The 25,614-nt window shown below is 36.4% G+C and overlaps 1 protein-coding gene across 1 annotated transcript; it reads right to left on the reverse strand.

The window, feature by feature from the left end:
• Positions 1-2,327: 2,327 nt before the first annotated feature.
• Positions 2,328-25,056, reverse strand: LOC132124293 (formin-like protein 1). Its single transcript, XM_059535250.1, has 26 exons — positions 24,516-25,056; positions 16,576-16,659; positions 16,067-16,147; positions 15,859-15,932; positions 15,072-15,155; positions 14,442-14,564; positions 13,663-13,750; positions 13,496-13,572; positions 13,294-13,387; positions 12,797-12,871; positions 12,285-12,395; positions 11,956-12,105; positions 11,444-11,545; positions 11,129-11,363; positions 10,209-10,361; positions 9,934-10,058; positions 6,549-6,751; positions 6,239-6,473; positions 6,088-6,156; positions 5,935-6,015; positions 5,246-5,375; positions 4,562-4,725; positions 4,370-4,471; positions 3,468-3,575; positions 3,289-3,385; positions 2,328-2,645 (listed from the first exon to the last, which is right to left on the reverse strand). Exons 1-26 carry the CDS (start codon positions 24,660-24,662, stop codon positions 2,545-2,547), a joined length of 3,093 nt encoding a protein of 1,030 aa, XP_059391233.1. The 5' UTR covers positions 24,663-25,056; the 3' UTR covers positions 2,328-2,544.
• Between the last annotated feature and the right edge of the window lie 558 nt (positions 25,057-25,614).

The raw sequence follows: 25,614 nt of genomic DNA on the forward strand, positions 1-25,614 counted from the left end.
TTTGAATGTTCTTGTGCTGTTTTTGTGGCTATTAAAGTGTATATCTTCTACTACAGTCTAGTGTGCTAATTACAGCATTTTTTGGTAAATGGCAATTTTTCATCCAGTATAAAATCTTTATTATGTCATACAGAGAAAGCATAAAAACTGATTCATATGACAAAAATAAATATACACATACTAGTCAAAGCTACTTTTCAGTTGTTGGGGCAAATGTGCAGTCTTCAAGAATACGTGTAAAGATCAATATAAAGGGCCCTATTTCAATGATCTAAACGCAAAGTGTAAAGCGCACGGCGCAGATGCACTCAGGGCAAAACAGTTGGCTCGCCCGGGCGCATGGTCTAAATGGGGTTTCCCTATGGGTGTTTTTTGGGCGTAACGTGCAATAAACCAATCAGAGTCTCATCTTCCATTCCCTTTAAGAGCCAGTTGCGCTTGTGCCATGAAGGACTTCCTATTTACACGGCGGAATTTGGCAAGCGCAAAGACAGTATGCGTCTCCGAGATGAAACGGGAGCTGCTCGTGTGCAAGCAAATATATAATTCTGATACATGCGATGACTATCCATTATGACATGTAGGCCTTTATATATATATATATATATATATATATATATATATATATATATATATATATATATATATATATATATATATATATATATATATATGACTTTCACCTTGATATTTTATATAACCGACTGGCTGAGGTCAGCCTAAAAAGATGCTCAGGACAGTTGACGGGCCACTGCCGCGCATCGTCACGAAAGCTCATCTTTTTCACGCGTTTTTAAACCTTATCGCTTGTCGATTCATTAAAGCATCCAAACACAAGATGTGGAAAAGCTGAACAGAGCTGGTTACTCGCGCGCTGTGTTCGGTGCGCACGAGAGAGATCGAGAGCCGCGTATCACGGACAGCGACACTGAACCGAGCTCTCTTCTGCGAAGTTCTCCTCGAAGTCCCTCCTGCACCTGAACGAACAAATACAAATCGCAGTTTGAACAAACAAAAAGATGTGAAAGAGCCCAATTCAGCACCGCGGTGTTCTGGTGTTCAGGGCTCACGCAGAGAAAGGCGTCTCAAAAAACTTGAACATCGAATTTGCTCTTGTGCTGACAAATACATACAAATTATGTCAAAATATCCACCTTGGAAATTATGCTCGAAAAAACTGTCACTTATTTCTTAAGTGAAAGTAAACAGTTGAGAAAAAAAATGGGATGTGTATTGGATGCGTTCATCGTCTCTTAAAGTGACCGCGCCTAATTTAGCGACTGGCTGCTGTAATGTTAATCCAAGAAAATGAAAGAAAATCACTCACTGCTCTTGACTGAATTACTTTGTAGTTTTAACAGTCAAACCAAAAATTATTCAGACACCAGATATAATTTTTGATATATAGAAAAACTGTAATAATGTGAGAAATGTTGAAGGTGTCTGAATAAATGTAGGTTTGATAGTATATTTCATTTTTACATTGAAAACTATCCAGTGCTATTTTACATTTAATTATTTGGTTTCTGTACCTTGACACCTACAAACCTGAAAAAAAACTTAAACATTGTGTAAATAGCACAAATAAATAAAAATAAATGAACATACAAATTAAACAATTTCAAACAGGGCCCACTGTTACAACCTTCACCGGGTCCCCGCTGACCCCAGCTACGGCGCTGCTCACGCCTGTTTCACACATACTCCGTCTGCAGTGCGTCTGCAGTCCGTGTGCGTTACGTATGTGGTGCAGCACGGACTCGACACAGGACGCACTTGCAGTCCGCTACTTGGTACGTGAACGATCCTGGAACGTTACTGGAATCCGTTAACATGGGTGCGTAAAAAAATATGCAAAGCATACGCACTGCAGACGGAGTATGTGTGAAACAGGTGTAAGGTTGTTTGCACCTTGTGCAATGTGGAATTAGTTTACAGCTTTTGCAAGCACTTTGTGATGCATTTTGGAAACAGGAGATGAGCCCCTTTTCTAATGCACCACCTAGCTTGATAAACCCCTTCTCAAAGACTTACTGTTTGTCAATTTTATTTGGGTAAGAATTCGAATGCGCCATTTTAATCTAGATTAATTTCAAGATCACACTGAGATTAATCTAGATAAAAAAAAATGTATGCCCACCACTTGTTCAAATTCTTTAAATTCCTGGAATTTTTTATTTTAATTTTAGGGATAAATATTAAATACATAAGCATGTTCAAATTCTTAATTTTTTACATTTTTGGGTGAAATATTAAATATACAAGCACATGTTCAATTTTTTTTTACATTTTTTTTGGGGGGGGGGGCAAATTTTAAATGCATTTCTTAATTTTATTCTTGTAATTTTGGGGCGATACACGCACTTTTTTGACAGGTTTCTTGAGATTTGCCAAGTTGTTAGCTAAATTGTATATAAATAATTGAACTTTTGTAATTTAGATATATAAATAGGTTAATGTAGCTGTTTAAATGTTTCTTGTAAACTGTTTTTGGCTTCATGTGTGGTGTGGGTTCGTCCTGGGATGCTTTGAGCTGTGTGTGTTTCACAGAGAGATGTCGGACGACACAGGAAGCTGCTGAGCTGGTTTCCATTTAGCGCTTCGTCTTCCTCCGTCTGCTCTGATGTACGGCTGTTTCCTCAAATCTACACACACACACACACACACACACACACACACACACACACACACACACACACACACACACACACACACACACACACACAGTCACTGATGAAGATATCTGAAGATTTCTGAGCTTTTCAAAAACTTGAAAGAAATGGAAACATCAGAGGTCTACACAGAGGAACTGAGGGAAGCACTTGCAGGACGCTGAGTGTTACAGAAGAGCATAAGTAGATGAAGAGTGATACCTTCAGAGACAGAGGAGAGGAAACGAGAGACAGTTATAAAGAAGTCCCATCACAGAAACCCGAATAACAGAACAGACGAGAGGAGCGTAAATGCTATCGCCTGAAGAGCTGACAACCAGGAACGCAGGAATATGACAGGCAGACTAAATACACAATATAGTATGAATAGCAAAAAAATAAAAAATAATAATTAGTGACTGAAATAACTGACAAAACAATTTAAGAAAGAATTAGAATAGGCAAATAATTTTTGTTTATCCCTGAAAATTTGACATAGAGGTTGGTGTTGGGTTTAATTTGCACCGTTTATAATACAGCCCCTAACAATGGTAAAATCACTATCACTAAAATCAGATTTATTGTAATCCTCAAAGTTAAGTCAGTGGTTTTCTGTAAAGCTTGACTCCAGCCTGACCCGTGATGATGTCCTCGATGGCTCCGTCTTTGCCCTCTCTCACGAGTGGCTTCATCTGCCTGCGCTTCAGCTCTGCGATCAGATCCACCTGAGGCATCTGAACACATCAACAAACCGTGAGGCCTTGACATTTCACTTCCTGTTCTCCATTATTTCTGTCTCTGTCTAGCACACATTACTTTATTAGTCACTGCTTTGCTCATGGGAGGGTCAGAGATGGGTAAATCTGTGCCAGAATCAGTCTCCGAGATGATCTTCTTGCGCTGTTTGTTCTCATGTTCGGCCAGCTACAGAGAAAGAGAGATTCAGTCAACATGCCAGAGGATAGACTGGGAAAAGATCATTGGTACAAAGCAGCATTGGTGTTAAACATGACAGAGATCTCTGAGTGGGATCTTTATGGGGATTCTTGGAATAACCTATGTTGAAGTAACCTCTTTCAGTAATTTTTTATATATTTAAATATATATTTAATTTTTTAATTATTTATATATATATTTAAAGTATTTATCAATATTTTGAATTAGCTTTTATTAGATTTTTTTTTCATTCTAAGTTTTAAAGTTGCCTGTTTTAGTCTATTTTCTTTATTATATATATATATATATATGAAATGACTATATATATATATATATATAATATATATATATATATATATATATATATATATATGAAATGACTCAAACTCCAATAAAAAGACATTTTATATATATTATATTATTTTTATATATATTGTCAAAACTAGTACTTCTAAACCAAAACCAGTTCAATTAAAATGATATTTGATCTGAACGCATTATATGGTGTCATACGGAGGTTTTGAAACAGACTTAATGAATTTATCAGAACATTTTATGTCAGGTAATGTATATGCACTGTAAAAAAATAAAAATAATAATTAAGTTGTAAATAAAGCAAACATTATTGGAGTAGTCTTTTATAATGCCATTTCCACTTAAAAAATCTATTCAATGTTTTACTTGCCATTTCTTTGTAATTATTTTCTCAGCAATTTTACATTATGCAATACCAGTATGATATATGCTGATATGATATGAGCACTAGGTAATAATTTCATTACCTTATATGCTTTGATAAACCTGGCAAAAACCGGGAAGAACACAGAAGGAGGTGTGGATTTGGGTTCCTCTCCGAAATACTCCACCACTGAGTGATACACCTCCTGTAGAGACACACAGATGATCAGTCATGCAGAAGCTCTTATCCACTGCTGTTCAGAAAGGATTTCACACAGAACCGAACTCATCTCCACCTCTGCAGTTTTGCAGTCTTTGACCACAGAGTCCAGCAGACTGCCGTTACTGGACATGAAGTTTGTGAGGACAGTGCTGTCCTTCTGCTGGAGAAACTCCTTACGCACAACATCCATTCCCTTCTCCAGAGATCCAACATCTGCAAGGATGCTGTCCAGAGAGACTGAGAGAAACACACATCAACACACAGCTCAGCGTATAAACATATAGCTTTCATTTAGCAGAGAGATTTGAACTTACAACCTTTAGGTTACCAGGCTGGATTTCTTTTACCTTCAAAGTTGGTTTTGATTGCCTTTGTTTAGATTTCAATAATTGAAAATATTCATTTATTGATTATTTATTGTACTTACTGTATATTATCGTAGTAGGACAAAAATAAAATTTGAGGATTATATTTTCATATGACTTTATCAATTATATTAAAATATTAATATTTATATAATTAAAAAATATTTATATTAAACTATTTTATTAATAATTAAAAAGACGTATAAATATTAAAAAGTAATTACATTTAATTAAAAGATAATTTATATTAAAACTTTTTATCTAATAATAAAAAAATAAAAAAACAAGAAGGGGGAAAAACTACAGCAAGTAGCAAATGTTTGAGCAACTCTGTTTTCAGGTATACACACTTACAGTAGAGCAGTAGATGTGAGTTCATGTGCAACGCTCACCCAGTGCAGCTTTATCCAGACAGTGTAGTTCAGTGTAAAAGTTGTGCAGCTGAGGATATTTCTTTTGTATGATGCTGGCGATGTAATGCAGGAGTGTCAGTTTTCGATCTGTGGATTTCATGTCCAGAAGCTGAGAGCAGAAATGTGAGATGCGCAATAAATCAACAAAATGTTATCATGAACTGATCCAATTTAAGTGCAATGTAAGTCATAAAAGTGTCTGCAAAATGCATAAATGTAAATATTTCATAGTTTACTTTAAATATGCTTTTCAGTTTAACTGAATAAGCCTACATGACATACATGTCCAAAATATACAATTAAACAATAGAAAATGAGGCATGCATTTATTTTATCTTATATATATGAAACAAAATGAGCTAAATCTACACTCTAAAAAGTTGCAAATAAAGATTATTGGACTTTGTTTTACAAGAAAATAGGCTATTATTAGGCTAATATTTTCTGTTTCAAAAATATCACAATGTGTCACTTGCAGTTTCTCCTTGAAATGTTGGGTTTTCTGAGTGAAAACAGTTTCAAAGTAAATCCTACCACATTTTTTCCAGTGTATAAACACAATATGTGAACCATCAATTGAAAAGGAAATGTACAGTGACACTGATCAACTAAAATTGTAAATATGCTTTATATGCCAAAATCAAATTTGTAAAGATGTTTTGTCTCACCAGGTCCAGACTTTGGAGTCGAAATCCATACGCTGATCCTCTCTTCCCACTGTTCATGTAATTCCCAAATGCAAGAATGATCTAGAAAAAGAGAAAGATCAGCTTTCACTCCAAAAATTATTCTATGCTTGTGAAAATAGATTTTCTTTATACCTCTAGAATCTTCTTGAGTTTGCTGGAAGATTTGATTGACATGGACGCAGTGATGATGGCATTCAGTTGCTGCAAAATAAGATTTTTCTTCGTTAGATTTTAATTTTATGTTAAATTCAAGTATATGCATCCTCCTAGCATATATACTGACAGGCTTTAACAGCTGGATGCTCTCACTGAAGTTGCCCATGAAGGTCAGCGTGCTGATTCTCTGTGGCAGACTCGGGATTTTGCTGAAGGTCACTATGAATCGGTCCTCCTCTGACAGCTCCAGCAGAGCACGTCCTTCACGCTCATATTTCTCAATCAAGCTCAGCTCATAATCAGACGGGATGAAGCGCTCCAGCAGCTCCAGAAAATCGGACTTTAGCAAATCAAGATTAAACCTGCACAAAGAGAATATCAGATTTAGTTGTATACATGCTAATTTAGGTTGCAACAAAAATGTGTCTGTGACGCACGTTTGGATCGCAGTGCAGATCTGCGCGGTGCTCATGCCTCCTTTGCGCAGGGTGATGGCGAGGTTTTTGGCCCTGTTGGGCTCCAGTATTGTTATTTTACTGGATGTTTTATGAGCCACTTTCACTTTCAGAGTGCCAACATCAACAGGAGCAGACTGAGCTTTAGTTTTAAACAACTCCTCAAAGACGTCCATATTCAACTCCTTCACACAGAGCAAAGACAAGGAGGTGAGTGACATCAGCTTTAGTCCTTAAATGTTAAATGTTGAGTTAATTCTAACAGCTTGAAAATATTTCTAAAACATGCAAGTATGTATAATAGCATGTATAAATAATAAAAACAAGATTTATATTTCTTTAAAAAAAGGTATATATGAATATTTATATAAATTATAAAAATATATATATTTCAAGAAGAAAAGGCTAAAAATGCATGGATATTAAAAACAATTTTCTAAATATATTTTATAATAAAGAAGGAAAAAGCAGCAAGCAGGAAATGTTTTTAATTTAATGTAGTATTTGCATGTAGTTTCATGCATTTCCAAAAACTACCCCTTAAAAAAAAAATAAAAAAAATAAAATGTATAAATATTAAAACAGGTGCATTTCTATAAGCCAGGTTAGTATCACAAAAAGTATAATTTATTTTAATATTTTAAAAATATGAAAAACTTATATTAATAAATATTATTAAATATAAAAATATAATTATTTTAATATTTTAGAAATAGTTAAACAATATATTTCAAGAAAGAAAAGAAAAACATCCTGCAGCAAATGTTTCTAACAACTTTTCAGGTGGCACTGCTTCACTGCCTACATCAACAAGTGTATTGATGATGTAACGGTCACAAAAACCATCACTGGCCGGGCCAACCAGAAGCCATGGATGACAGGGGAGGTCTACAGACTCCTGAAGACACGGAACGCTGCCTTCAGAGCTGGAGATGAGGTGGGCCTGAGAACAGCTAGGGCCAACCTGTCCTGTGGCATCAGAGAAGCTAAGAGACAGCACTCCAGGAGGATAGCTCATCAATTCAGCGACAGCAGAGACACTAGGGACCTGTGGCAGGGGATACAGACCATTACGGACTACAAGCCCCACTACAGACCTGTGACAACAACATCTCTCTGCTGGACGAGCTGAACACCTTCTTCGCTCGCTTTGAGCAACAAAACAGCACCACTGCACAGAAAACTCCACCTCCTCCCAGCGACCAGGTGATGACGCTGACCTCAGACAGTGTGAGGAGATCCTTCAGCAAGATCAATGCTCGCAAAGCTCCGGGTCCTGACAACATCCCTGGGCGTGTACTGAAAGACTGTGCAGCAGAACTCACTGATGTCTTCACAGACATTTTCAACATCTCACTGAGCCAGGCTGTTGTTCCCACATGCTTCAAAACTACCACCATCATTCCAGTTCCGAAGAAGCCATCTCCATCCTGCTTCAATGACTACCGTCCTGTTGCACATACTCCCATCTTCATGAAGTGCTTTGAACGGCTAGTCATGCACCACATCAAGTCTGCCCTCTCCCCCTCCCTTGACCCCCTCCAGTTTGCATATCGGTCCAACCGGTCGACCGATGATGCCATCGCCACTGCCATCCACTCAGCACTCACCCATCTGGACAAAAAGGAATCATATGTCAGAATGCTGTTCATAGACTTTAGTTCAGCATTCAACACAATCATCCCTCAACAGCTCATCTACAAACTGTTCCAGCTGGGGCTCAACACTTCACTGTGCAACTGGCTCTTGGACTTTCTGACTGGTAGACCTCAGGCAGTACAGGTCGGCAGCAACACATCCAGCACCATCACACTGAACACTGGGGCCCCCCAAGGATGTGTGCTGAGCCCCCTCCTCTTCACTCTGCTGACCCATGACTGCACACCATCACACAACTCCAACCTCTTTATTAAGTTTGCAGATGACACGACTGTGGTGGGTCTCATTAGCAACAAAGATGAGACAAACTACAGGAGCGAGGTGAGCCGCCTGGCCAGGTGGTGCAGTGACAACAATCAGTCTCTGAACGTGGAGAAGACAAAGGAGATTGTTGTAGACTTCAGGAGAGCACACACTCAGCACGTTCCTCTGACCATCAATGGTGCGACTGTGGAGAGAGTGAGCAGCACCAAGTTCCTGGGTGTGCACATCACAGAGGACCTCTCCTGGACTGAAAACACAGCAGCACTGGCCAAGAAATCTCAACAGCGTCTCTACTTCTTCCGCAAACTGAGGAGAGCCAGAGCCCCGGCCCCCATCATGTACACCTTCTACAGAGGCACCATCGAGAGCATGCTGATGGGCTGCATCACTGTGTGGTATGGGGCCTGCAACGCGTCCTGCCATAAGACTCTACAACGCATAGTTAGAGCAGCTGAGAAGATCATTGGTGTCTCTCTCCCCTCCCTCCAGGATATTTATGGAACACGTCTCACCCGCAAAGCCCTCTGCATCACAGGTGATCCCACTCACCCATCACACAGCTTCTTCAGCCTGCTGCCATCAGGGAGGAGACTGCGGAGTCTCCAGGCCAGGACCAGGACAGCTTCATCCATCAGGCTGTCAGGAAGCTGAACTCCCTCCCGAACCTCCCCTCTTCTTCCCCAGGCACCACTGAACTATGACCCCCCCCCCCCCCCCCCCACCACCACCACACACACACACACACACACACACACACAATAATTATATGATGGCATGCACAAGTCACTCTGTGCAGCATTGGTCTGCTCACTACCTCATTCGGCATGGAACTGACGTCATTCCACTACCTCATCAGTCAGTTAAATAAAATAACTGCTCTTGAGCCCTTTGTCACTTATAATAAGTGATTTTTTTTGCACTAAAAATCTTTTATCTGCACTGTTGTTCACTTCATTGATTTGCACTATATCTGTCATTTGCCTTGCGCTGCTTTATTTAACTTTATTTTTAATTTTATTATATGCCTTTTTGTTTTTACATTCCCTTATTGTATAGTTGTATCTACATTTTATATTTGATCTAGATTTTTTTAGGCTTTAATGTTAATATTATCTGTATGCACCGGGGTCTGAGAGTAACGCAATTTCGATTCTCTGTATGTATGTACTGTAAATGTGGAAATTGACAATAAAGCAGACTTGAACTTGAACTTGAACTTGTATTTCTGTGAGCAAGCTCGAAACACATACTATTCATATATATATTAAAAACAAAAATAATTAACATTTTTATAAATGTTTTATATGAAAATATTTTTTAAATAATTAAACCATATACTTCAAGAAGAAAAAAGCACAAAGCAGCAAATGTTAATAACTGGCATTACTTTTCAGGTGCCTCAGTTTCATACATGTCAATAAGTGGAAACACAGACAGAACTGACCCCAAGCACACTTTCATCATCCAGCTCTGTGAAGACGGTGCCAGCCACCTGTTCCTCCATGAGAGCCTGCCAGTTTAGCAGTGGCATACGATACTTAGTCTTGATTGGCTTCTTACCTTTCACACCTTACACACACACACACACACACACGCACAAAGGGAAGAAACACAAGAAAATCTTTCAGTTTAATGTTTACAGCTTCACTTTTAATTCAAAATCATTCCAGCATTTCAAAGATTTGTTGTTCTGTACATGACTGTCATCATGTCTCTCACCTGTCTTTACAGTGGCCGTCCTCCCAGGTAGAGATGAAGAGGGCGGAGCCGCACTCATAGGGGGCGGAGGAGGAGGAGGTGGAGGGGCGGGGCCAGGAGGAGGGGGCGGAGACTGTGTCACAGGTGAGGCCTTTATTTCCGTTATACTCTTATCTGGGGGTTAAAAGAGAAGATAATAAATAGTTTTTTTTTTCATTAACAGAGAGATAATATTCATAGATAATATTCATATTCCTAGATAATATTCAATACAATCATCACGGATATATTATGTTGCTAGACGTTTAGAAAATAAATAAGATTTGATAATAATCTAGATTTAGGACTCAGATTATGTTATGTTATGTTATGTTATGTTATGTTATGTTATGTTATGTTATGTTATGTTATGTTATGTTATGTTATGTTATGTTATGTTATGTTATTGGTATGTTTACCAATTGGTACAAACATTTTACAAAAGACTTAGTTTTTATTTTTACATTTTCTGTTTTCATTTTAATTTTAGTTTTCATTGTCATTTTTATTGGTTGTTTTTTATATTTTTATAATATTTTTAATTTCAGTTTTAGTTTACGTTATTTTAGTACATCAAGTTAAACTAAATGAAAATTTGAAATTTTGAAGCTTAAACTAAAATAAGTTTACACTTTATTCCGGTTAATTTACATGACAAACGTTTTAAATAATTTATCATTATTAATATTTATTTTATTATTTTAGTTTAGTTTTAGTTAACGATAATAATCCTGTTTGGGAAGATGAAACAAATTTGAAAACGAACAGATTACACATATACAAAATTATATAGAAAAAGTATTACAATTAAAAAAGAATAATAAGAATTATATAGAAATGGTATAGAAATGGATATAATTGATGATTTATAACACTGGCTGTATGTATACTTGGATCTTCACCTGTTGTGTCAGCAGCTGGTATAATGTGTAGATCCAGAGAACCGGATTGGGATCTCTGCATGCGGATCAGACCTCGATCCACCAGAACCTGAACCATCTTCTCCAGCTCGGCCAGAGCTTTAGCAGAGCGCTGTCTCTCTCTCTCTCGCTCCTGCTCTTTCTCTCTGTGTGTCTCTCTCTCTTTCTCCTTCTGCTGCAGCTGAGAGAGCTGAGCCTGTGTCTCCTTCACACTGTCCTGGAAACACACATGAAAGCTTCACAGCCTGGAAACAGGAGTAAAAGTAAGTGTGTGTGTGTTTTAGAAGATTGTGCTACCTTCAGAAGTTCCACCTCTTTCCTACTCTGTATGAGCTGTTTCTCCAGTTCAGACGTCTTCTCCACAGCTTCTCTCTCACACTGCTGCAGCCTAGTGTTTAACTGATATACACAACATACTAGTGTTACTAGACTACTTAAATATGATTTAGTGTGTGTGAAATTTCCGAAATATAAACATGATATGCCTTATGTGGGATAGTTATATTCTAGCATTTTACACATACATGCCAAAGAATAAAAATCTCTCAAATTTGAGACTGCAAAACAACTCTGGATAAATATAATGAAATAAATAATAATAATCATCATCATTTAAAATGAAAGTGCATTTATTGCATTCAATGCTTTATTATTATTATTTCATTATTATATATAATGTATGTTGTTTTATTGTTATAGTCAAAATGCAGATATATATGTACATGAAAACATTTATATCAGAACTATATAAGAACAGACTTATTATAGGTTAATATAGGTTATAGGTTATTATAGGTGTGTGTGTGTACCTGTGTGTTTTGTTCTTGCAGCTCCTCCAGATGTTCTATTATTGTATTTTTTGCCTCGGCGTCCTCTAACATCGCTCCAACATCAAACACATTATCCAGATATGCTTGAATCTGCATCTCTAGCCTCTCACTCTCAGTGTCATTTAACTTCTACACACACTCATACACACACACACACACACACACACACACAAATTCAGACATATTCTAAAATATTTTACGAATTAAAATATCTGTTTTCTATTTCAATATATTTTTTAATGTAATGCCAAATAATGGCCAATAAGTCATGCCAAACTTTGAAACAGTAGTGAATGTGCGTTGCTCACCTCCAGATAGCTGTCTAGTCCCAGTTGTGTAAACTCATGCTGTAAATATACTCTGAAGTTCATGTTCTCTACTGAGTGCACTACAATGTTGATAAACTGCAAACAAGCCACCTAGAGGTCAAAAAGTGAAAATATGTTAATAAATTTTCCTTTACGCTGATTATCCCACATTAAAAGGTCAACAACAACAGGATAAACCTTAATGTAAGTCCAGAAATCCAATGCATTCTGTATGTAATGTATGCATGTGATGTTAATAAGGTGAATTTGTAATACATATAGAAAAATGATTATTAATACATATTCACTTTCTTCTTATCCTAAAGTGTAAAAGTTATCAAGAATGACTGATAAATTAAGTCAATGCACAAATGGATCATAAATATAGATGTTTGTCATGCTCCTTCATCCTTTTTGTTGAGCTAAATGCCATAAAATTAGTGTAAGAATCTAATTAAACATAAAAATGAATACATAAAGGTCGTCAAATGAAGCATTTTGCGTGTCCTCACCATGAAATCAATGTTGTTGTCTTCATTTCTGAAATATTCCATGAGTTTCTGGAATCTGACTTTCTCTCCACACACCTGCATGAGCGTACAGACACATTCACAGGCTTCTCAGAGGGAACTGTTTACTGTACATACATTTACTGTACACTTCTTTGGACTAAATTGTCTATTAGCAAGTACTTGACCAAAACCTTTTTCTTTTCTTTTTCTATTATTATTATTTTTGATTATATTCTGTTTTACTAAAACAAACATTTTCTTTTTATCATTTTTATAATAAACATTTTGTATTATACTATTCTATTCTGTTATATTAGGGTATATTTTATAATATTTTATCAATACAAATGTTTTAGTGTTTTTACAATACATATTGAATATAGTTGTTTTGATTATGTTATGTTCATTTACAGTGTTGGATTGTGCACAATAAGACAATGGAGGTGGTGATGATGGCGAGATGAACAGACAGAGAAAGAAGGCTAGTATTTTCTTACCTCTTTAAAATTATTGAAGGCTGCTATAATCATTTCATGACCTCCTCGAACCAAACACACTGCAGCAAGGAGCTCCAGAACCAGAGCTTTAGTCCTAAACACAAACACACGGGTATGTATAGTATGTACAGAAACAAAAGATTCCACACACACACACACACACACACACACACACACACACACACACGTAATGTCCTCTCACCTGTCACTCTTGTTGTTGAGACTCAGGGTGATTTCATTGACACAGCTGGGATGAGCCATTACCTGATTAAACCCTAACTAACACACACACACACACACACACACACGCATTAGTCAAGAGATGAGATGAGACGAGATGAGATGAGATGAGATTGAGATGAGAAGTACCTGGTAGTTCATTATGGCGCGGAGACACATAATGCAGAGGTGCAGGTGGTTCTTCTGGCTGAGCAGACACGAGTATCGCAGAGATTTCCTGAGCAAAAGAAGTCATGATAAATGTTTATATTAAATATTATACATTTTTTATTTACTTGTTCTTTACATGTATAGTACATTCTTAAATCTTCACGAGGAAATAAATGAATCAGTTTAAATATGAAAAAGTCAAAGTCAGAAACAAATTAATTAAAAACTGTGTAATCTTCCATGTCTGGAAATCTCCAAAAGTAAAAGTACTGTATGTGACACAGATGCACACAAACAAACTCTCTATAACAGGAATGCAGTTGATCCTGATAGAATCGTTTGGATTAGTGTGTGTGTGTGTGTGTGTTAAAAAAATACATTGCAGACATACTTGATGACACACATGAATGATAGTACAGTAATAGAGTTTAGCACGTGTGCATGCTGATCTCATGATGAGCGAACGAAACCTTTTATGAACAAATCATAATTCATCAGTAACTTCTGTACTAAAATACATCCTGAATTAACAAAAAATGCAGGAACTGAAACCACACATGTGAAAAGTACTCTTAAAGACATGTTAAATTTCATAAATAACTTAACATGAAAAGTAATGTTATTTAGTGCTCTGAAATATATTTTCTTCTTCAGAACAAAGAACTTCACAACCATGACATCCAAATCTAAAAATCGATTAAGTAAGAAACAAGCTGTGTTATTCCTCAGAGCGGTTTAATATACAGTACATGACTGACCTCGTGGTGAAGGTGTGTCCTAAGCGTGAGGAATTGTGGGTAGCGGAGTTTGTCACACTGGTGGTCAAATCTTCCACAGATTTCTCATCAAAGTTTCCATTGTCAGAGCTATCCATGTCATATCTGTAAAAACACAGTAAGCGTCTGTCTTATGATTGCATGTTAATTAAACAGCACAGCAAATGTTTTCAACACTTATAATAATAAGACATGTTTCTTGAGCAGCAAATCAGCCTATTAGAATGAATTATGAAGATCATGTGACACTGAAGACTGGACTAATGATGCTGAAAATCACAGGAATAAATGACTTTTTATAATATATTCAAATAGACAACAGATATTTTATATTACTGTTTTTATTGTATTTTATTGTAAATACAGGCTTGGTGAGCACATTCTTTTTAAAACATCAAAAAGCAGTTTGACCGCCATGCAGTGTTGCTTTGTTCTGTAAAGTTTGTTTGTGGCTCAGACTAGAGAATATAACAGCAGTGTTAGATAACTTTCATCAGAGGGCTGGTTTCAGGCATTGAATGGTCAGAACACGTTCTCTTCCCAGACGCCTTGTCACATTAAGAATTTAGGTCTCTCTATTATGTCTTGGACAGTGTGTGTGTGTGTACATACGTGACTGCACGTTGAGTAAAAGAGAGGTAGTCCACTAGCATATCTAAACCTTTGTTTTCTTCATTTAGAAACTCTTCAGCCCACCTGAACGGACAGAGAGAACAATACAATGAAGATTAAAAGGAGCACAAGTAAGATGAATTATGAGTGACAGATTAATTACTGTCCAATCCAGTGTCAATACAGACACACACAGCTCCAGGTTTCTCATGGAATGTTTCAGAAACCTGCTTTTAGATTTGCTGAAAATGTCCTCACCCTCAGCCCATGTTCCAAGATGCAGATGAGTTTTTCTTTATGGGAACAGCTTTGGAGAACTTTACATCACTTACTCAGCAATGGATCCTCTGCAGTGAATGGGTGCCGTCAGAATTAGAGTCCAAACAGCAGATAAAAACACACCGCTCCAGCCCATCAGTTAACATCTTGTGAAGCAAAAAGCTGCATGTTTTTTTACTTTAAAATGTATTACTTGTGGATTATTGTGATGTTTTAGCATTTTTTTTGGACTTTCATTCTGACGGCACTGCTGAAGATCCATTTGTGAGCAAGTGATGTGATGCAAAATTTCTCCAAATCTGTTCTGATGAAGAAACAAACTCTGCATCTTGGATGGCCTGAGGGTGAATACATTTTCAGTTCATTTTAATTTTCAATCGAACTCTTCCTTTAACATGTGAAAATTTAAGCTTAAAAAAGTGGTAAAAGAGTACCTATTCATTTATAATGTAATCAGACCAGTAACATGCGTAGTCAATAACACTGCATGTCATGTGATGACTCTTACCCGATGTGATTGGTGCGCAAAGAGATTTCCAGCTCTCTCAGTACTTGTGTGGATTCTTGGACTCTCCTCTTAAACTACAAATCACACACATATCATTTTATTAATTAAAATGACTCGCATATTTTAGTTCGATTGATTATAACTGGACGAGTTCTATATCTGACTCTCAGATTTATTTACACACACAAACTCAAACACATATCTGTACCTTTCTGCCTCCTCCCTGCTCTAATACACTCTTAAGTTTCTGAATGTACGCTGATGGAGGATTCTTCACCTGAAAGCGCTCCTGAGGAGAGAAACAAGGAGTTGGTATTCACATATGTGCATCAGGTTCGATTTCAATTCACTCATCCAAACATTTTCCACCCTGATGATCATTATTGTTACTGTTCCTTTAAGACTTTGATTTGTAAATGACTCCTACTCTCTAACTGATTAGTGAATATTTATTCATTTATTTATGGTCATATGGTAATGACGTCATATTTGTGACATCAAAACCATTATTATGTCTTAACCATTTATTTTCAGTGAATGCTCTGGGTGCACTTGAGAGGAAGTTTTTAGTTTTTATAGAGCAAGGACAATTGTGTTTTCATTATGTCCCCATTAAAGGTGTATTAATATGTTGTTTGGTTAAAGACTTAGGCTTTATGCTAAATCAGTGAATGAGTATAAAAAGTGAACATTGCTATGCTTTTGCTCTGAACTCACCTGGTCACAAACTAACTCCCATTTCTTCTCATTGTCATACTGACAGAGCAGCTTCACTTTATCAGCTGGAAGATTCATGGAATTCTACAATCACAGAGCAAGAGACAAATCAAAAACCTTTTTGTAAGTCTGAATTCATTATTCTACAGAGCCATTAGCTCTGTTCCACCTCTAGGTTCAGTAAAGAACTTTATTGAGATCCATTTTTCATGGTCGAGTTTTTTAGAGAGTAAAAATTATATTTAATCAAACACTACCTTTCAAAAAGTTTGGGGTCGGTAATATTCTTTCATGTTTTTGAATATTGTGAAATATTGTTACAATTTCAAATAACTGATACTTAACTTTATTTTAAATAACTTTAGAACAGTAGTATGTTCTTCAGATCAGCAAATCGATTTCTGATGGTGCTTTCTACTTTTCACAGATTTATGCCTGGCGGATGATAACAAGGGGTTAAAAAAAACATTGAACTAGAATGGATGAAAAAAAGAAGCAACTACCTGCCAACCACCCACAGCACCCAAACATCTCAGTGGCATGTTTTGCACATCTCGCATGTTCTTCACATCAAGTTGTAATTTGTTCCCAGACTATTGCCGTGTTTAAATGCAGAGTTACTGAGGCACCAGTCACATATTGCACTTGTTTGCAGATGGTCACATATAAACTGATGATGTGTCTTGTGAGCCAGATTACGAGCAGCGGACAGATCACATGTGTAATAAGGTATGCTGACTCTAAGAATGCCCTTTCTGCAGATTAGTGCTGTGTGAATGTCCTGTTGCTAGGACAATCTCTTCAATTATTTATGAACGGCATGAGCGTTTGCATTTGCACACACACACACACACACACACACACACACACACACACACACACACACACTGTTATGGCCCTACAGAATTACTTCAGAATTACTCATCGGACAGTGAGCATCAGATGATACCAAACACACACACGCAAGCTGCGTGTAAATCCCCTAAAAAGGTATATACAGTAATATACAGTAAACACAGTTATATTGTAAAATAATATTTCAACTTAAAATAGCTTTATAGATTTTTTCAAGTAATGTATTTCAGTGATTCTGTGAATTTTCAGCATCATTACTCCAGTCTTCAGTGTCACACGATCTTCAGAAATCATGATAATATGCTGCTCAACAAACATTTCTTGTTATTATCAATGTTAAGACAGTTTTTGCTGCTTAATATTTTGTGGATATATTTTTCAGGATTCTCTGATGAATAGAAAGTTCAAAATAATAGCATTTGAAATCGCAATCTTTTGTAACAAAGATCTTACTTTTCATCAATTTAATGCTTAATAAAAGTATAAATTTCAGGTGTGGTAATCGATCTCCACAAAGTCTCACACAATTTGAGTTCATTCATGATCACTCATGGTTGAGTTATGTGCTCAAGTGGTTTGTTCAAATCTCTCACTATGAGCAATATTAAACAAACGCCACTGATTAAATCATTTTCTTCCTGATGAGGAACGTCCTGGGCAGGGTTCAGCTATTGCCTTGGAGGCATTTTGAGAAATGTAATTCTCATAAGAATACCAAAACTCTGTGTCTATGTATTTCCGCATGGTGTACTGGCCTGAAGGGTTTTCAATTGAAAAATGTTTTTACTTTCTACACACAAGCATACTTTTGTACTTCTCAAACATCAAATGTTATAGCATAAAAAATGAATGTAAAAAAAGAAAATGCTGCTCTTCTGACCTTTCTATTCATCAGAGAAACCTGATTCCTCAGTTTCCATAAAAATATGAAGCACCACAACTGTTTTCAACATTGATAATAACCAGAAATGTTTCTTGAGCTCAAATCATCATATTAGAATGTTTTCTGAAGGATCATTGACATTGAAGACTGGAGTAATGATGCTGAAAATACAGCTGCACATCTCAAGAATAAATTTTATTTTAAAATATATTCAACTACAAAAGTTATTTTACCATGCAATAATATTTAACAATTTTACTGGTTTTACTGTATTTCTAATCAAATAAATGCAGCCTTGGTGAGCAGAAGATATTTATATCTTACTGAAATATATCTTACTGACTATTGAGGGTTGGTGTATGTGGCATGTAAAAGTTACATCCGGAACATTATGTTTGACTATTGCTGTCATTTCATTTTTGCGCATATTGAATTACAGTTCTTCGCTAAATGCATTTTAGCATGTCACTGTGTCCTAATTTGCAAAACAGGTCAATGGGAGAAAAAAAGTCACAAGCTGCAGGAATATTGCTTTAGGGCAAACACACACACACACAAACACACACACACACACACTCTCTCTCTCTCTCTCTCTCAAACAATCTCTCTTTATGGAATTCCAGCAGTGCAGATACATTCATTGGTTATCGTTATGTACAACCCGAATTCCGGAAAAGTTGGGACGTTTTTTAAATTTGAATAAAATGAAAACTAAAGGAATTTCAAATCACATGAGCCAATATTTTATTCACAATAGAACATAGATAACGTAGCAAATGTTTAAACTGAGAAATTTTACACTTTTATCCACTTAATTAGCTCATTTAAAATTTAATGCCTGCTACAGGTCTCAAAAAAGTTGGCACGGGGGCAACAAATGGCTAAAAAAGCAAGCAGTTTTGAAAAGATTCAGCTGGGAGAACATCTAGTGATTAATTAAGTTAATTGATATCAGGTCTGTAACATGATTAGCTATAAAAGCTTTGTCTTAGAGAAGCAGAGTCTCTCAGAAGTAAAGATGGGCAGAGGCTCTCCAATCTGTGAAAGACTGCGTAAAAAAATTGTGGAAAACTTTAAAAACAATGTTCCTCAACGTCAAATTGCAAAGGCTTTGCAAATCTCATCATCAACAGTGCATAACATCATCAAAAGATTCAGAGAAACTGGAGAAATCTCTGTGCGTAAGGGACAAGGCCGGAGACCTTTATTGGATGCCCGTGGTCTTCGGGCTCTCAGACGACACTGCATCACTCATCGGCATGATTGTGTCAATGACATTACTAAATGGGCCCAGGAATACTTTCAGAAACCACTGTCGGTAAACACAATCCGCCGTGCCATCAGCAGATGCCAACTAAAGCTCTATCATGCAAAAAGGAAGCCATATGTGAACATGGTCCAGAAGCGTCGTCGTGTCCTGTGGGCCAAGGCTCATTTAAAATGGACTATTTCAAAGTGGAATAGTGTTTTATGGTCAGACGAGTCCAAATTTGACATTCTTGTTGGAAATCACGGACGCCGTGTCCTCCGGGCTAAAGAGGAGGGAGACCTTCCAGCATGTTATCAGCGTTCAGTTCAAAAGCCAGCATCTCTGATGGTATGGGGTGCATAAGTGCATACGGTATGGGCAGCTTGCATGTTTTGGAAGGCTCTGTGAATGCTGAAAGGTATATAAAGGTTTTAGAGCAACATATGCTTCCCTCCAAACAACGTCTATTTCAGGGAAGGCCTTGTTTATTTCAGCAGGACAATGCAAAACCACATACTGCAGCTATAACAACAGCATGGCTTTGTCGTAGAAGAGTCCGGGTGCTAACCTGGCCTGCCTGCAGTCCAGATCTTTCACCTATAGAGAACATTTGGCGCATCATTAAACGAAAAATACGTCAAAGACGACCACGAACTCTTCAGCAGCTGGAAATCTATATAAGGCAAGAATGGGACCAAATTCCAACAGCAAAACTCCAGCAACTCATAGCCTCAATGCCCAGACGTCTTCAAACTGTTTTGAAAAGAAAAGGAGATGCTACACCATGGTAAACATGCCCCGTCCCAACTATTTTGAGACCTGTAGCAGAAATCAAAATTGAAATGAGCTCATTTTGTGCATAAAATTGTAAACTTTCTCAGTTTAAACATTTGCTATGTTATCTATGTTCTATTGTGAATAAAATATTGGCTCATGTGATTTGAAAGTCTTTTAGTTTTCATTTTATTAAAATTTTAAAAAACGTCCCAACTTTTCCGGAATTCGGGTTGTATGTAGTATGTTAATTTAGATCTCATAGTTTCTTATGTCTTTACAATAGTTCAGCTTTTCTATCTGTGAAATGTGGACAATGAGGTTGGAAAAAAATAGAAGCAAGGACAAAACACTTCCAGCTCTTCAGCTATCACTGACTAATTTATATTTCTCTCCTTTCTGAATTAGCTTGTTCTTTCCTTGTCCTTTTTGACATGTTCTGTCCCTAAAAAAAACATTTACATTTACATTTATTCATTTAGCAGACGCTTTTATCCAAAGCGACTTACAGATGAGGACAGTGGAAGCAATCAAAAACAACAAAAAGAGCAATGATATAAGTGCTATAACAAGTCTCAGTTAGGTTAACACAGTACACGTAGCATGGGCTTTTAAATAATATAATACATAAAAAGAAAACAGATAGAATAAAAAAGAATAGAGCAAGCTAGTGTTAGAGGTCTTTACACACATACACACACACACACATACAATTGCAAAATTAATGAAAGGAAAATGGAATACAAAAAGATTAGAAAGGTAGTTAGATTTTTTTTTTTAAGAATAGAATTAGAATAGTGAGTGTTAAAGTTAGAGGGTCAAATAAAGATGGAAGAGATGGGTTTTAAGCCGATTCTTGAAGATGGCTAAGGACTCAGCTGCTCGGATTGAGTTGGGGAGGTCATTCCACCAGGAGGGAACATTTAATTTAAAAGTTCGTAAAAGTGACTTTGTGCTTCTTAAAACAGTTAAACAGTTTTCAAAGTCAGCTAACAAAACTTAACTGAAGTGCTCAAATACTTATATGTGAGTATGTACACAGATAATAATGCATTAGTGAACAATGCAGCTTATACTGTGGTACATATGCACATTCAGATCTGTCATTTTACTTTACCTTCAGCAGAATTTTACTAGAAGATTATGTTTTCTGCATATCATATTTGCATGAGTTTTTTGCATATTTGTAAGCCGAATTAGGTACTTTTTATAATCACTTCAAGGATTTTTTTTAATACATTTATTTAATTAAAAATTAAGCTATATGTTTTTTAACAAAGATGTTTATTAAAGCACATATGATTTTTTTTTCTCAGTCACAAAAGAAGAAATGTATGCCTTAATTCCTTAATCCTTAAATTTCAGTCTGTTTCTCATTAAAAGCTAACATTTTTGTTCCTTGAAATAAAATAAAAATTAACTGAAATAATTTCAGCTAGGTGTCAAGGCAACATTTCTAATTTTAATTTAGTTGAATTTGATGTACTAGGATAACTAAAGCTGAAAAATGAATGAATTAATACTACTACTAAATAACAGAACTACTACTACTACTACTACTAATACTAATAATTACTAGCATTCTAACTAATAAAAAAATAAAATAAATAAAAATAAAACTATAATAGTATCTGAATAATAATAAAATAGCACTGCTCATCGTAAATAACATGCAGATGATGCAGGTATATAAATCACTAAAAACATGCCTAATTTCATAATTTTACACCTCTTAAGAGCTCAGATTGATATTTTCTTATGTTGTTGTTTTCAACCATCAGAGCCTACAGTAGTTTTTACAGTATGTCTCCTTTTTTTTTGCAGTAATATTGACTGATTCACTGTGTTTCTAGATCAGCTTGGATGGTTTGTCCTTTTGGTAATCGGCCACATACAAAATATCAATAACTAAAAAGGCAATTAGTATAATTACAGGCCTGTTGTTTTTGCACTCCTCCCCTAGGCATGGCAATGTAGAAAGCATCAGCTTGAGTGTTTTAAAGGCCAAAAAACATGCATGTGAACGAAGACAGAATTGTTATTTTTATATACATTCAGCCTCACAAAGAAAAGAATGCAGAATTCTCTGTATATGTGTATTTGCATGAATTCCCTTGTGTGTATATGCCCACTTGATTATTGTTTATCCAGTGTTTAAGTTAATAATTCTTATAACTTTTCCTTTGACCAAATTAGCTCACATGTAATTGCACTGAAGCTTTGTGTTGTAATATTTACATTTTGTACCTGACTAGGTGTGCTTGAGTGATTGCTATTTTAATTGTGTGTTTTATAACAAACATGCTGCTGGTGCTGCGTGCATTATTTGCATTCTATTTCCATTATGCAAACAGCATGTCACAAACTCTCTCTTTCTTCGTAGGCATTGTAGATGGTTTCTGGATAAAATGAGTTTGATGGAGGACCTGCATGTGCACTTTAATACTTGTTCTTAGATTAGGCCTTTCACTGCTGTATGATGGGAAAGTGTGGAGTGCTTATCTGATTTAGGAACAGCATCAAGGATATTGGCAGAGTAAATTAATTAACATGGAATAAATTACAGCTGACTTTACTAACACACACTAGAGCCAGACAAATGTAAGTTATATAAAGAGTAAAACACTGGCTAAATATTCATTTTAAGCCCAGGTACTTGTGGAATGTGAACAGATGCATGTAGACTGTTGGATTCTGACTTTTTTTGATTGGAAACTGACATGTAGTTTCCATGAATTAGATTTATTTGTTGATATGTAGGTTATTCCAGGTCTTAACAATAACCGGCCAGCCATATGGACAAATTTAAAGGAATTGTTCACCCAGTAATGACATTTAGCTGAAAATGTAGTTACCTTCAGGCCATCCAAGATGTAGATGTTTGTATTTTCTTCAAAACAGATTTGGAGAAATGTATCAATGCATCACTTGTTCACAATGGATGCTCTGCAGTGAATGGGTGCCGTCAGAATGAGAGTCCAGACAGCTGATAAAAACATTGGAAATAATCCACAAAGTAATCCACACCACTCCAGTCCATCAGTTAACATCTTGTGAAGAGAAAAGCTGCATGTTTGTTAGAAACAAATCCATCATTAAGACGTTTTAACTTTAAACCGCCACTTCTGGGAAAAATACAAGTCCGTAATCCATTGAAAAAGTCCATCCTTTGTTGTCTTCTAACATAAAAAGCCATAAACATATTTGTCTAGATCTATTTTGGAATTTTTTTGTATGTAAACTGTGGTTGATCTTTGCATATTTCTCTCCTGATTCAGACATGGCAACTTTTTCACTGCAGGAAGCGTTATGGATTATGGACTTGTATTTTTGCCGGAAGCAGTGGCATGAAGTTAAAAACTTCTTAATTATGTATTGTTTCTTACAAACGCCAAGCTTTTTACTTCACAAGATGTTAATTGATGGACTGGAGTGGTGTGGATCACTTGTGGATCATTGTGATGTTTTTATCAGCTGTTTGGACTCTCATTCTGACGGCACCCATTCACTGCAGAGGACTCTGAGGAAGTAATGTTAAGATAAATTACTCCAAATCTGTTCCAATGAATAAACAAACTCATCTACATTTTTTGGGAGTTTGACAGACCCTGATTACCATTTTTGTTCATTGTATGTAAAGAAAGAAAGTCATACCAGTTTGGAATGTTGTAACAGTGAATAAATGACAGAACTGTAATCTTTGGATTAACTACCCAAGTAAACAAGTATTAAGCAGCCGAAACTCCCAAACTGTACACTCATAATAAATGAGATGTAGACGAAACAAGTAGATAAAGCGCATGAAATGCACCTAATGACACATTAAAGTCTCCCAGCTGCACAGTTACAATCTCGCTCCTGCATAACACTCATACTCGGGGAGATTTTACAGATTCCACAAACACGTGTATGAATGCAATTACCTCACATTCCATCACATTCTACAGCCTAACGTGGTACAACTAGCTGTATTATGCCACCCAAACAGGCTGTGCTCTATCTGTGTTCATTTGATAATAACCTTTGCTGTTGTACCCAAAGAGATGCACATCATGGTGCATTTGTTGTTAAAGCAGTGGCACATTACACACATACTATACTTGAACATGCTGTTTTTCGGTGTTCAGTGGGTAAAACACTTTTAATCTATGAAATTGTGGGATTTTGTCATGTACATACCAACACAATGTTGAACCTCTCCTCTATTTCCTCCTCAGGAGGTAGGGGCAGTTTAGGGGCCGGTGGCTGTTTCTGCCCATAAGTGCTGAGGGGCCGTTTGACGTCCCGTCCGGGTGACATCTCCAGACTTCCAGCTGCATTCCCCATGGCTGTATACTGAGTTACACGCAGAGGTACACATATACAGACCAAATAGAATTAGTCTCACTCAGTGAAGTTCTACAGCTTGCTGACTGATTCCAAACACTCCAATATATGTTCTTGTTTAGTCCCAGTGTAGCAGGTCCAACGGTGGGACTTTTTGAAAACACTGATCAAATCCAGTTTGAATTTTACAGAAGTTGGTTCTGTTAAAAAGTCCATAAAAGATTGTGTTTTTTACATAGTTGCTGACATATTCAGGTTCTTCCAAGTCTTCTTATGGTGTTGTCCATTTGCAGCAGGCTAAACCTATAACATATGTATACAGAGAGAAAAATGACACCAGTAGGCAATGCTCTATTCTGATGTCTCTTGGTCATCTTCTGGTCTCTCCGACATCTCTCTGCTCCATCCTGGAGTGAGTCGTTCAGGTAGGGAGGAGAGGAGTGAGTGATATGAGAGAAGAGGCAGGGACTGGGAAGCTTCTGGGTCCTAGTGCTGGATCCCTAGACTCTCGTCAGTGTGTGTGTGTGTGTGTGTGTGTGTCTTATATGAACACCTGATACTGCCTCAGATGTCCACCTACAACCAGAGTCTCATGTTACTCATTGGTGTTTGTTACTATGATGCTAAAGACAACTAAATAACACCACACACACTCTTCCTGAATGACTACTGACTTTTGCAAACAGTTGTAACTGTGAATCTATAGTGCCACATAAGTGCTCATTTTAAAATAAATAAAAAATATACATACAAATAATCTTTTTACATATATATAATTATAAGAAGAATAATTTGGGTTTGGGGTTGATAAGATTTTTTTTTTTTTTTCGATTTTTGAAATAATAAGTCTCTTATGTGCAACAAAACAATAATATTATGAAATACGATCACAAATTCAAATAACTTCTTTCTATTTGAATTTATTTGAATATATTTAAATGTAATTCCTGTA

Source organism: Carassius carassius, chromosome 42, assembly GCF_963082965.1.
Source record: "Carassius carassius chromosome 42, fCarCar2.1, whole genome shotgun sequence".
Classification (NCBI taxonomy): Eukaryota; Metazoa; Chordata; class Actinopteri; order Cypriniformes; family Cyprinidae; genus Carassius; species Carassius carassius.

What these genes read in the sequence shown, in the direction of transcription:
- LOC132124293 (XM_059535250.1), bottom strand. Translation starts at nt 24,662, where the DNA reads ATGGGGAATGCAGCTGGAAGTCTGGAGATGTCACCCGGACGGGACGTC. An exon ending in AGCAGGGAGGAGGCAGAAAG is followed by an intron (nt 15,933 to 16,066) that starts GTACAGATATGT and finishes TGTGATTTGTAG; the next exon opens with TTTAAGAGGAGAGTCCAAGA. An exon ending in GACGGCCACTGTAAAGACAG is followed by an intron (nt 10,059 to 10,208) that starts GTGAGAGACATG and finishes TGTGTGTGTAAG; the next exon opens with GTGTGAAAGGTAAGAAGCCA.